General features: G+C 36.3%; 1 protein-coding gene across 1 annotated transcript in view; it reads right to left on the bottom strand.

Annotated features, from left to right (window-relative positions):
* Positions 1 to 12,561, bottom strand: part of TOPAZ1 (testis and ovary specific TOPAZ 1) — a 41,378-nt gene that overhangs the window by 20,340 nt on the left and 8,477 nt on the right. The window contains exons 4-9 of the mRNA XM_042817478.1: positions 11,588 to 11,718; positions 10,383 to 10,444; positions 7,955 to 8,067; positions 5,334 to 5,419; positions 4,666 to 4,803; positions 124 to 187 (exon numbers count right to left, since the gene is read on the bottom strand). Of these exons, the coding sequence (XP_042673412.1) occupies positions 124 to 187; positions 4,666 to 4,803; positions 5,334 to 5,419; positions 7,955 to 8,067; positions 10,383 to 10,444; positions 11,588 to 11,718 (594 nt within the window). The remainder of the gene's footprint in view (positions 1 to 123; positions 188 to 4,665; positions 4,804 to 5,333; positions 5,420 to 7,954; positions 8,068 to 10,382; positions 10,445 to 11,587; positions 11,719 to 12,561) is intronic.

Below are 12,561 nucleotides of genomic sequence, written 5' to 3'. Positions count from 1 at the left end.
TTTTATTCACTGTTGAAATAAATGTCACCTGTTTTTCTCCCAAGTCTCTCTATTTAACTTGCTTTAAATAAGCTACGTATCAGATACACATAAAAAGCTACCTGCAAGTAGCTGCTACCATACCTGCACGTTTCAGAAGGCCTGATTCATTGATACTAATGTATGTCTTAAGTATTGCCATGCAGATCTAGAAAAAAATTAAAAAAAAATAATATTAAATATGACCTCAGTTTATGCCAAACGAATGAACTACCCAGAAGCATGAGCTCTATAAGGAAGAAACCCTTACACTGCTTTTAATTATTTAAAATACTGATAAAAGCTGCAAGAAGGTAACTGGGTCAAAGGAAAGCAAATCAAGCAGAAAAATAACGTAGACAAAATGTTTGGGAAAGGAGCTGCTAGGACCACAACTGCACGCATGTGTGGGCATACACTCAGCAAAGAAAAATATAATTTGAAAATATACTTTCTTTGCAATTAGTAAAATGTGGCACGCTCAACAAACAGAATGGGAAGCAATGAATTGGAAGTGAAAATATGAGAAACAAAAATTCTATAAATGTACTGACCACCACGAAGATTCACTCATAATGACACAAAGAAACAAGCTGGAAATTCAGTTATCATTTCACCCTGGACCCACTTATTTTAGAAATCCTACACTCATGTTTTATTTCATACTGGAACACTCACGTCTTAACATTGTAAGCTGCTTCAAAAATACATTAACCTCAGGTTTGGGATATTTACACATTTTGCTGCAGATGAAAAAGGAAAGACCACTGAGATTAAACCCAGAGTTCTGAATCAGAAAACAAAACACAGCAACACCCCTTCAGATACCCTTTGTCACTTGTGGAACATCCACAATCTTTCCACCAAACAATTTAAAATTGGTCTTATATTTAACACTACTTTGTGAAGTAATGAAAAATCTAGTTTCTCCCTTCCAGATTTGTAAACAGGTTATCATAGAACTGAGCTGTGCATATATTTAAAGGTAACTTTGAGATGAGGCAGGACTCACTCATTGAGTTTGTAACAGTGAATGAATTATCACAAAAGCAGGAGGTACTGGCTTCTGGCAAAGACACCTTTCTTGTTTCAAATAACCATTAACCTTTTCCGATCAAGTTACATGAAAATTGTACATTAAAAACATTGATTATAATATTACTTTTATTTTGAAAAACATCGTAATGTTGTTGAATTGGTCTAAGAGATCCCTTATGGAAAACTGCTCTGTCACTCTGCAATGGGCTAACCCATTTAATCCAAATCTACAATCCCAAGTGGCCAAGGACACTTCCAAAACAAACTTGAGCACATGCTTACAGTATGTAAATCAATCTCCTTTCTTCAGGAATCTCTTATCCTTCTCCTCCTTTGGACTGACAACCAAAAAAAGCCAAGATTGCATCTGCAGCTTTGAATGTTGCAATTATTAGTGAAATTGCTTGGAAAATCCAGTCGTAGTATGATTTAATCATGGGACACAACACACTGCACGTGCAAAGGAAACAGACTGTGTGCTTCATCTAGAGATTCTAGAGGGCTTCAGCTAATGGTTTTGATTTAAAGGTATTACTGAATATACAGACCACATAAAATGGGAGAATCCTGAGTTTTTGAAACTTGAATTTTGAGTTAATCATAATAAATTTAAAATGAATATTCATGAAACTAGAAAGAGACGATTTTCGTTTTCAAAAAGTAACGCAGATCACACTATGCTACCACTGGTCACCTACCACTTGAACCAGAAATCATTTAACATGACAATTTATTAATAAAAACCTTAATAAAATGGTTGTGCATCTTTTATAAGCAGCTGACTGCCCAGTAAAACAGCTCTACTGCAGTCACACGGAGGTGCTTAAATTACAAGAATGAGCACAAAAACCCATGACATCTTTCAGCATCTCCCAGTGTGCACTCTGATGTTTAGTAAGAGGGAAAATCCCATGCTGCAGCACTGCTCTTGTTAAGAGATTCATTTCTTACAGAGTATGAGCATCTCTGAAGTGCACAGTCCATATTAACTGTGGCTGAAGATCACCAACAGGACTAAAAATTATTTGACATTGGTTATAGTTGGTAATAATTGATCTGCACCAAATAAGTCTCTTTATTTAAGAAGCCAGATTAAAATGCATCAGCCAGCTGTAATGCTTTATTGGGATGAAATTCCCTGCTCCTCATCACCTATCTAGACACTGCAATCTATGATCTGTTGCTGCAGATCTGCAGGTGGAGCAGGGGCTGTTCTCATGCTAATAAAAAGACAGAAGCCCTGGTCATCATGGCAGTTGCTGCTTCCCACAGCCTGGTACGCACATGCTCTCGCTGCACTTCCTTGCAGGTATAGTTGGGGTTCAATCCCACGTGTGCACACTCTCAGAGAAGATTCACTCCATCTTTCTTTGTGCAGCATCAGACTCTAAATACTGTGTAGTGTGTTGCCCTCCGTGTCTTAGTGACACATTTTCAACCATTATGTCCCTATGGATAAGAACACCATCTTCCTCCTGCCCAAGTCTCCGTGAAAGGTTCTAATTGTGCCCAGAAAACAGCAACCACTCTACAGCCTAATTTGAGGCCTCTGAATGTAATGAAGATAAACCCATTGGTTTATTGGTCAGACTCTCAAAAAAAGATTTTTCATATTTTAGATCAGCCAATCCAGGGGGTCTAGAGGATCTACAGTAAAAGTCTCAACGGTCAAAAGTATCACAGCAGGATGTGATATGCATCTACTGTATGTGCAGACAAAAGTTTAACACCTCTTTCATGCAACCAAGGGGAATAAAACATGAGAAGTTCCAGCACCTTGAAGGAAATGGATTTAAAAAAAAAAAAATGACGCTGGGCACCTTTTACCTCCAAATACTAAAGCTTTTTTCCTGCAGTAAGTGGTAATAAAGGATACACCCACACTGCAAAACAGCAGATGTCTGATAAAAGGAGATATTTCCCTGTATTAGTAACTCATTATTTTAATCAATTAGTTTCGCATTCCTACATTAAAAAACAACACAAAACATGGCCTTAAATGGATGACAACACTGCTGCTTACAACGAGCAAAATCAGCACTAACAACTCATACTTTTGCCATTTTAACTTCAATGTCAAAAACATTCATTGTCACTGTGGGGAAAGACAGCTTTCTTCAAAAATTCGGGTAACAATCACTGCTAGAAACTTAATTCTAACCATGCAGACTAGTGTTCTGCTTAATGGATCATAAACAGGTTTATTTCCCCTAAATTTGATGAGATGACTTCTTTGTTGCTGCTTTACCAGTCTTCCTTTTACGTACTTTGGTGCCACCATGAGGTGTGCAGCCAATTATCATTTTAAACAGACCTATTCAAAAAACCTCCAAAACAAAACAAAACGAAAATATACTTCCAGACTATCAAGAAAGGCAGGTTATGTTTGCTGGGCAGAAATTGAGGTGCGCTGCACCACAACTAAACTCACATTTAATAGCTCAACACAAATATTATTGTTCTGTAGCACATACATACAGAAGCACTACAAACCATGACAATTCAAACAAATTAGCTGAAAATCACTGATATCCACTGTTTCCTGCCAAAGACATTTCACAACTGAGACAAAAAGAAAACATTTCATGATGAATTATTCTCAAATGATCCTAGCATTTTTAAGCTGTCGTGTAAGTTGTTTTCCAAGAGGTTGCAAAGCATTAGGAAAAAAAAAAACAAAACAAAAAAAAAACCAACACAAAAATCAGCTTTTCTCAAGACATAAAAAGGAAAAACACAGAAATTGGAAATAACACCAAACTGCACTCACTTATTTTAGAAGTTCTGATACAGTGAGTTTAAGATTTTAGAATAGCATTTGCCTCAATCAGGTTCAATGCTTATTACATTATTTTTCACATTTGCATTCTTTAATTTCTTGCTTACTGACACTCAAGATAAAACTGTAACTCACACCAATTAGATGCTAGGTGAGAAATAGTCTTGTGATATCAGCTAAGGACAAGTTTAGGTATCTGTCCTTGTTTAGTTGTTTTAGTATTTTATTTCCTTCTAAATGACTTATATAACCACCTAAGTCTCAGCCAATTCCAAAATCTCATTACATGACAGCACAATTAGTTTGCCTTCCACAGTTCTTGGAAGCAGCACAGACTCAATTTATCGTTAAAGGGTTTGAAAACACAGCTACTTTTGCTCACCACCATAAAAGTAATATTGTTTGCAAGTGGAAAAACTGCTGCTCTGCTTGTGAACCAGACGTGCACCTGCTTCACAAAGTTTGCAGAAAGTAATATATCACAGGTGGCTTTTGATTTTAAGAACATACACAAAGTCTGGGTTTGCTTGCAGGTCTCTGATGTTTGCATGGAAATGTCTCAGAATCTTCCCACTTACTACTCTATACTGGCATGCCCTAATACCTGCTCTTTTGTTGATGTCTGTACTCTTCAAAAATCTGCAAGTTCAAAGCTATACCATTTGAAAAAAGGAACAAACCATAAAACATCTTCAAAAGGTCTTCTGAACATCATTTGACCCATCAGTCTCTGATATTTAATCTCTCTCAAAATATAAACGAGGACAGGAGATGCTGATTTGCATTAAAACCAGTTGCAATTTATTTCTTTCCTCACTAAATCTTCTTACCTTTTCATGCCCTGGTTTAGGAACATGCCAAAACCAACATTTTGATCTTTCACAGCCACGCAAAGTCACAAAATAAAATCTGCAGTATCTACGGGGCAGGTTAATCATCTCCAGGAGCTGCTGGACTGAATGGGAAGCCTAAAAACAAAACAAAATTAAAACAAGCAGAAAAAAAACAGCTTTTTTTTTTTTTTTTTTTTTTTCAAAGCATGCATGTCCATTTTTTGGAGATTTTCAGAGTATCTAGGTACGAGAAGAATAAAAACAACAAAATACTGCATGGCTCTGGGGAACTGTCTGAGAATTCTGGGTAGGTAAAATTCCTTTATCCTTTCCAGCACCCAGCAAAATGGATGATGCAGTCTCTCCTAAAAATACGAAACTTTCTCAGCTTTTCAGTTCTACAAAAACAGTAAAACAAAGAGCATTATTCATGTTTTGTTTAAGCTGGAAACAGAATTCAACAAAGGTTCACTGTGAACATGTCTCATCATCACTGACTTGGTTCCCAGAAATTCTATTTATTCATTTTTAACATTTTAGAAGGACTAGAAACGTAAACATACATAGGTCAATAATTTCTTACTACACAAAGAGAGAACTGTCTCAATATTCATATTGAATTTACTGCCAAAGTACCAAAATTCATTAAGGATTCAGCAACTCACTTTTATATTTTTGTCAGTCTTCCCTGTCTCAGAATCTCCGTAAGTTTGCAGGGGCAGTGAAAGACTTCTTCCTGAGAATCTATCATCTAGAAATTAGGATAAGGACAATAAATGGATCATGTAATAAAATGAGTCATCGTGAAACCACTCTCATGTATCTTATTTCCCTTTGTATTTAGGAATCCTTCCAGTCACAGGCATGATTAATGAAAATTTGATTAATACAGTCTAAAAATCAGCAATCTAACTTAAGAGATTTCTTAATTATCCTGATATGAAGTAAACAAACTTCAAGAGAAAGGACTAGAGGTTAAACTTCTGAATTAAAATCTTCACTACTTTGTGTGAGGTTTCTTATCTTAAGAAAGATGAGAAAAGAAATTGAATCAAAATATCCAGAAGTTCCAATCTCAAAAGGAAAAAAACCAAACAAACCTTTAGCAGTGATCCTTGCACTGCAGCATCACTAACAAGATTTTTTTTCCAGAACTGAAATAAAATCTTTAATAACCTACATGTTTTAAGTGCTACAATGTGAAGCTCAAGTCCAGTGGAAGTTACTGGTTTCTTAACCGTGAAACTTGGGTTTAGATCCTTAATTATTGCTGATGCTGGAGCTTTCTTCTTCTGAAGAATGAGCAATCTTGCAATATTAATGGAAGACACAAGTTCAAATTCTTCAATTTCATATTTAAATAGAAGGATGAGCTTTCAAATGCCTTCCTTCCTGGGGTGCCCATCTGGCCTCTTTAAAGAACTGGGCATTCAAAAGGCAGAGTGCTCAGTGCTTTCCAAAAAACTACAGTTTAAATAAAGAACATCCAATAAACAGTCATGTTCCAGTGGAGATTTGCACTCTTGATCTGTGCATCATTCTAGACAGACCGGACAGTCATAGGATGGGAAGCATACATATAACAGAACAATTAATTACAGAAATGTTAAGTACTGTCATAGCAGCAGTGATAGGGAATTTAGGAAAGGAAAGATTTAGCCACAGAAAGAACACTGAGAAAACAGTCGGCTACCAGCTGCAGAAATAAAATGCCCCTGAGCACTTTTAACTCAGAAGTTTCCTCCCACAATTCTAGCTGTCACACAACAATGGAATCATCGAAGTTGGAAAAATGACCTCTGAGATCATCTAGTTCAACCATCAGTTCACCCCCACTATGCCTACTAAACCATGTCCCTCACTGCCACATCTACACACTTCCTGAAAACCTCCAGTGATGGCGACTCTTCCGCTTCCCCAGGCAGCCTGTTTCAATGCAATACCACTCTTTCCAAGAAGAAGTTTTTCCCAGTGATCAGCCTAACAAGCCTGTCCCCACTGCCCGGAGTTTCTGGCCAAGTCCTTGGAACAGTCTGCACTCTCTTCCCACCACATCAAATTAACAGGGAGCAGATCTTAAAGAGTTGATCCTGCCTTCATCGTTCAAACAAACAAGAAAAACCCACAAAAAACCTGTTTTACTCTTTCCTGGCACAGATGCTCTTGCTTTGGCAGCTTTTTTGACCAATGCTAAGGAAGCTTTAGAAGAACTCTTCAGAAGATTTATACACTTTTAAAGCCAAAGCCACAAGCAAGTTTAAACCACTGTACTCTACAGACATATTTCAGTCTGTAATTTCATATTTACAGACATATAGTTGCTTCTTAGAGCATTTATGTTTCTTGCACTTCCTAAAAATACTGGTAAGATGATAAAATCACTCTAAAAGCTCAGGCTGGCAGTATAATCTGAAATTAAACAAGTATGTCTGACACCAATCTCAATTCTAAAAATCCAGATTTATAAATATCCATATTAACCAATAATTCTGAAAACATAATACCCCAAAACAGGTGCTGCAAAGGAACAAAATGCATATCTGTCCATAAACAGTCCTGTTTTCCTTCATCCTGTGTGCCAAATAAAACTACATGTTTATGTAAGGCTAAACATCACAGTTCTCATGTGCAGAGAAAAGAGAAGGAAACCATGACTACAGCTGCACTGAATTATGATTTCTCTATTAGCAGAAACACTTCAGTAGTACACTGCCCCAGTCATGAAATATACTAGGTCAAAATTAAATGCTGCTTATTAATTCTAGATCATTTCCTTGATCCAATTTAGTAAATGCTTCACAAACATTTGAGTTGGCAGAAACAAGAAATTTTTGATCGTTGGCAAGGTGGGCAAACTCCTTTGCCAAGAAGTGCTGACAGATAGTAATCAATCAAGAAAACCTGTTGTCACATTCTCTGACCATAAATAAAGAAAAATAAGTTACTTGCTAATAACATGGTTCATACACAATCTGTCAAAATCCTAAGAATGCAGACATTATTGTTCAATTAAAGTATTTGAAGACTATAAACAGCAAGATAAGATGATTGATATCTGACCCTACCAAATAAGAAAATGGTTAAAAAATCCCAAACAAGAAACAAGTGAACAACTCAATAAACAAAATATCAGTCTATCATGAGAGCTTACATTTATGCTTCCAGATGCACAATTAACAAAAAATGACTTTGGAAACTGAAAAAAAAAAAAATCCTTACAATTTTGTAGGTAAGTAACACACATCAAAATAAATTTTGGAGCTTTTCTCAATAGAGCACACAGTACCATTCTTCCAGGGTTTCTGCACCACACTTTCACTGAAGTCGCTCACGTTCGCGGCATGCATTGGCAATTCTGAGAGCAGTTCACAGCTCACAAGATCTCTGTATTTACAGTCACTGTTGAGCATTAAAAAACAAATATAGCCAAATTACAAAAGGTGCTTCTTCCATATCATAAACAAATATAAGGAGGTATTAAGTGCATAAAAAATGACAATTTCTCCAAGAATTGAAGTGACACTAAAAAATTCACAGTAAAGTTGAATGGCTGGCAGTCCCAACAACTTTACTTTCATTACTCCCACAGCTTGGTCCAACCTCATTATAGTATCAGCTGAGATTATTCTGTTCTGGAGTGTAATTACATAAAATTCTGTGAGTAGGAAGGGCACACATGAATCACTTTTTTTTTTTCTTCTCACTTAGCTGACAGGAAGTTTGAGACGATTTCTGCCACCTCTGAAGAAGCTCTACTTTTCAGTAGTCTGTTACATATAATATCTGACAAAGAAGTAATCCACAGAACATTTGAAGAGCCAACCATTTTCTTTCCTAATAATCGACTGTATTCAAGAGAACTCAAAACCTATTCTGCCTTTATTCTCCAACATTTATATCCTAGGTAATTAGATTTTCAAGATGTTTTGTTTTCCAAAATATTTCCAATACAAATATTGCTAGCAAAATGCTTAATGATCTCTTTCTTATCTGTAAATAAAGCCATAGAAAAAAAAAAGCTCTTTAATCAGATTTCTCCCCCTTCAGTTAATAATTTAGGCTAAGTACAAATGACACCACATCATGCTTGCTGTTTGGAGAAAGAAACTGACTTGCTGTTTTCTGTGAGGGTCACACTCCATTTATTTAGTAGCTCTTAGCCAGGGTAACTGAAACTGTTCCTGATCTGCACAGTTTTTAATACAGTTTTAGGAAAAATGCTAATGCAGATGACAATAAATTGCATCCACCACGTCCAAATTCCTCAATAGCAATCTTTCTTTCAGTCAGCACAGACTATTATTCCCCACCAGAGGGAAAACAAGGTGTGTGCACCTAGTGGCCCAGAATTTTGCAATCACCGCATAAAATGTTTTTTAGCCTATCTCTGTCATGCCAGCCTTAGAGCTGAAAAAACAGGATTTTAACAGCAGCCCACCTTCAGGATAGCAGTCTCAGCTCTTTTTAATCTTGACATCAAACTACACATAATTTTGCCAAGAACTCTACACTGTATAGCTGTACAATCTGTTTGCTTACTGAACTGAAGTCACCATTAGAAGCAGAGTTTGTTAACGAGGAATAACAACTGTGTTTTCTTCCAGATGAAATTTTGCAATGGTAATGTTTTCCAGTAAAACTAGAGAAAACAGTTTTACTCCCAATGAAGGATTAAACGTCCCTTCTCTAAGCACAGAGTGTTGCGTTTCAACTATGACAGCACATCTTAGCTCTAATGCTCTGTTAAGGAATGAAATGAATTACTGTGGTATCCCTTGCACAAACTTTTTTATCCAGCATAATCTACTTTTTCTGTAGCACAAAGAGCCATATATGCTATAAAGGAAATCTGAAACACTTAAACAGAAGGAGGAGCTTGGAGCTTCCAGCTGATTAATGAATAGATGCAGCATTTTCCATTTAATGCACTCTGTGACAGACTTCAGTCACAGAAATGTGAGTGGTGCTGGAAAAAAGCAATACTCTATGCTAAAGTTCTTTGACTACTTGCGAAAATTACTCTGAAATGTCTATGATTCAATTTCTCTTTTGATTACCGGAATATTCCATAATTTAAGTATAACTTTGATATTTTTTTCTACAAAGTCATCTTCTGCTTCATTTCTTTCCACTGACGCTGAATGGAGGTTGCAACTGAAGGATTCTGAATTGTACATATGCAAGTCATACATACAGTAAATGGTGTAAGCACCACTTGAAGCTGACATAACAGTTAAGCACATGCTTAACTCCACATGCCATATTTTTAAGTGTCTTTTCCATTCAGGTATTTGTCAGCCTGAATTTGAATGAAATCTTTAAATCCTCTTATGAATTCTGTCAAGTTCAAAGAGATATAGAAATGAAAGTGTTATTTTTATTGAATTCTAGCAAGTACTATTGTGGCTGAAGATATATCCATCTCATATTGCACTCATACAGAGATGCCAGAACAAGTGAGACTCTGGCATAAAGGGAATAAATTTAGGTAGCTGCTGGAGGACAAAATATCTTCTGTTGTCCTGTTAGGCTTTAACTAGAATACTGGTATAAACTTGTAGTTAGCGCACAGAAATTATATTATTTCACTTTTATTTTCTTACATAACAGAAAACATTAATTAAAATGACGACAGTGTACTGGTAAAAATATCACATTCCATTTGTAGAGTGACTAGGAAACATCATGTTACCTTAAGGACACAGTACATGTACCTTTTTCCAGCTTCGCTTTTTTCTCTTGGTTCCACAGCAGCCACTCCATCTGCAAACTTGAACTGTGAAGATATTTAAAATAAACCTTTATGGTTTGAGTTTGGTTAAGTCTGAGGTTTGGAAAATACCTACAGCTAATCTCAAAGCACTGAAAAACAAAATACTGGGATGCTGACTTTATAAAGCCTTAACACTATGAAATAGCCCATCTTTGGAGTGGCCTGGCAGAACTGCAACAAGTACTTCTTAATCAATAACCTGTACCATTTGACAGCCCTTAGTATCCTTTCTAAGAGTAGGGGAAAAAAGAGTGCTGTTCACTTTATGAATCAGACTTTATGAGTGCCAACTCCATTTGCTGAAGGAAAACATTTATATTCCTCTTTTAAACATCGATTTTACCAAGGAAATCAATTCTTTATTGTTTGATTACCTCACTTGTGCACTTACCAATCTTCAGCCATCTGTACTTTGCAGTTTAACTTACCCAGTTAAGACCATTACCCACTCCAGAAGTAGTGGAAAATGACAGACACTATCAGCACCTGTGTCTGAGCGGCAGTGAAATGCAAATTTTAATCCATTATCAAATAAGTAAATACCATAAAACTTCAGCAACTCTTAAAAAAATCCTAGGCAGCTTATCTAGAAGAAGGAGGTGATAGAAGGTAGAAAGGTCAAATAACGTCACTGAGCATGAAAATTGCTTAACGCTCCCGCAGATTGCCAGGAAATCAGTAAGTGAATGTCATGGAAGGTTTGCCCCAGTAATCAACCACAGAACACTTCTGAGATGCAGGATGGCTGCGTAGCTCCCCAGCTTTCAAACACCACCCCATTCTTCCAAGACTGTGTGGTGAGAAATATTTGACATCAGCTTTTATGGTATGTCACTTACGCACAGAAGTGTCTGTGTGTCCATTGGAACAGTCCCTTCCAAACAGAATTACTGTAAAAACTGAGATGACAACATGTTGTTTCATATCAAATTTGATGACAGGTTATTAATGACAGGTTAAGAAAATTAAGTTCCATCAAGCAAAAATGTAAATGTCAATAGCACGTAGTAATCGTAACACTCTGAAAATAATATTCCTTTCATTACAGGAATCTAAAAGCGTTGATGAAACAGCATCAGCAATAACAACCGCCCAAATACACGGATTTCTTAAACTGTTCAGTGACAAAGCATAATTTCTCAGTACCTTTTCAACTAGTTCAAAACTCTTTAGAAGTTCATCCAGTTCTGTTAGTTGTCCATCTTCAAAAGAGTCCTCAGTAAAACTTCGCATAGGACTGTTTCCACTGGAGGAATTGTGGGTTTTAATATCTGAAGCTGAGAATGCACAAACACATCGTCTGTTTCCCATACTATAACCTAGACAAAATTTATTCTCCTACGTATTTTAAAAACTTAATACAATGACATTTAAGAACCTGTAGGACATTGTAAATGCAAAATTTGTATGTAAAATTATTCCACTTAAAGCATGAGCCCTGTCAAATAAATATTAAACTGAATCTGCAATTAAAATTCCAATTGGGCTGTAGGCTGTACATTCTACAGTAGTAACTGCAGAATAATACAACAGGTTTATTTATATCACATTTAATTCAGTATTTTAAAAATAAACTCAGTTAAGATTTATTGTTAGAGAACAGCCCAAGCTATATATAGCAATTTGCTAAGCAAATAATGACTTAAGTCTTTACTGGAGAAAGGGATAAGTTAATTGTAATGACACAATGCAACTCGGCAGTAAATACAGGCAGCTATCAAAAACTCAAAATTCATGTAAGGAGTATTCAATGCCAGGAAATGTCAGAACCTTCTGTAAGCGCTGCAGGAAATGAAAGGAACAACTGAGTACAGTTTTCTGAAGCAGCTCTTTACACACAATAAAAGAGCTTTCCATTAGAAAAAAATTCTTTGTTTCATTGGATCACCGTCACCAGTCTGTATCATCATTGATACACATCAGCAAGAAGACAGTGTACATAACATTTACACTTGAAAGACAAAGATGACTGACGTCATCCAGATTGCTCAACCCTAACTGCAGTATTTGTTGCCATTCATACACTGTGAAGCCACTCAGACAACCAGCCATGACATCCCTGTGTAACACAATGCACCAATGAAGTAAAATGTATTTCCAAATGAACATGTAAGTTGCCA

The sequence above is a fragment of the Centrocercus urophasianus genome, unplaced genomic scaffold (assembly GCF_019232065.1).
Source record: "Centrocercus urophasianus isolate 14NV4802_14NV808 unplaced genomic scaffold, USGS_Curo_1.0 seq_16, whole genome shotgun sequence".
Lineage (NCBI taxonomy): Eukaryota > Metazoa > Chordata > Aves > Galliformes > Phasianidae > Centrocercus > Centrocercus urophasianus.
Note: the sequence above shows the minus strand (reverse complement) of the source record. Positions and strands in the feature narration are given on the sequence as shown.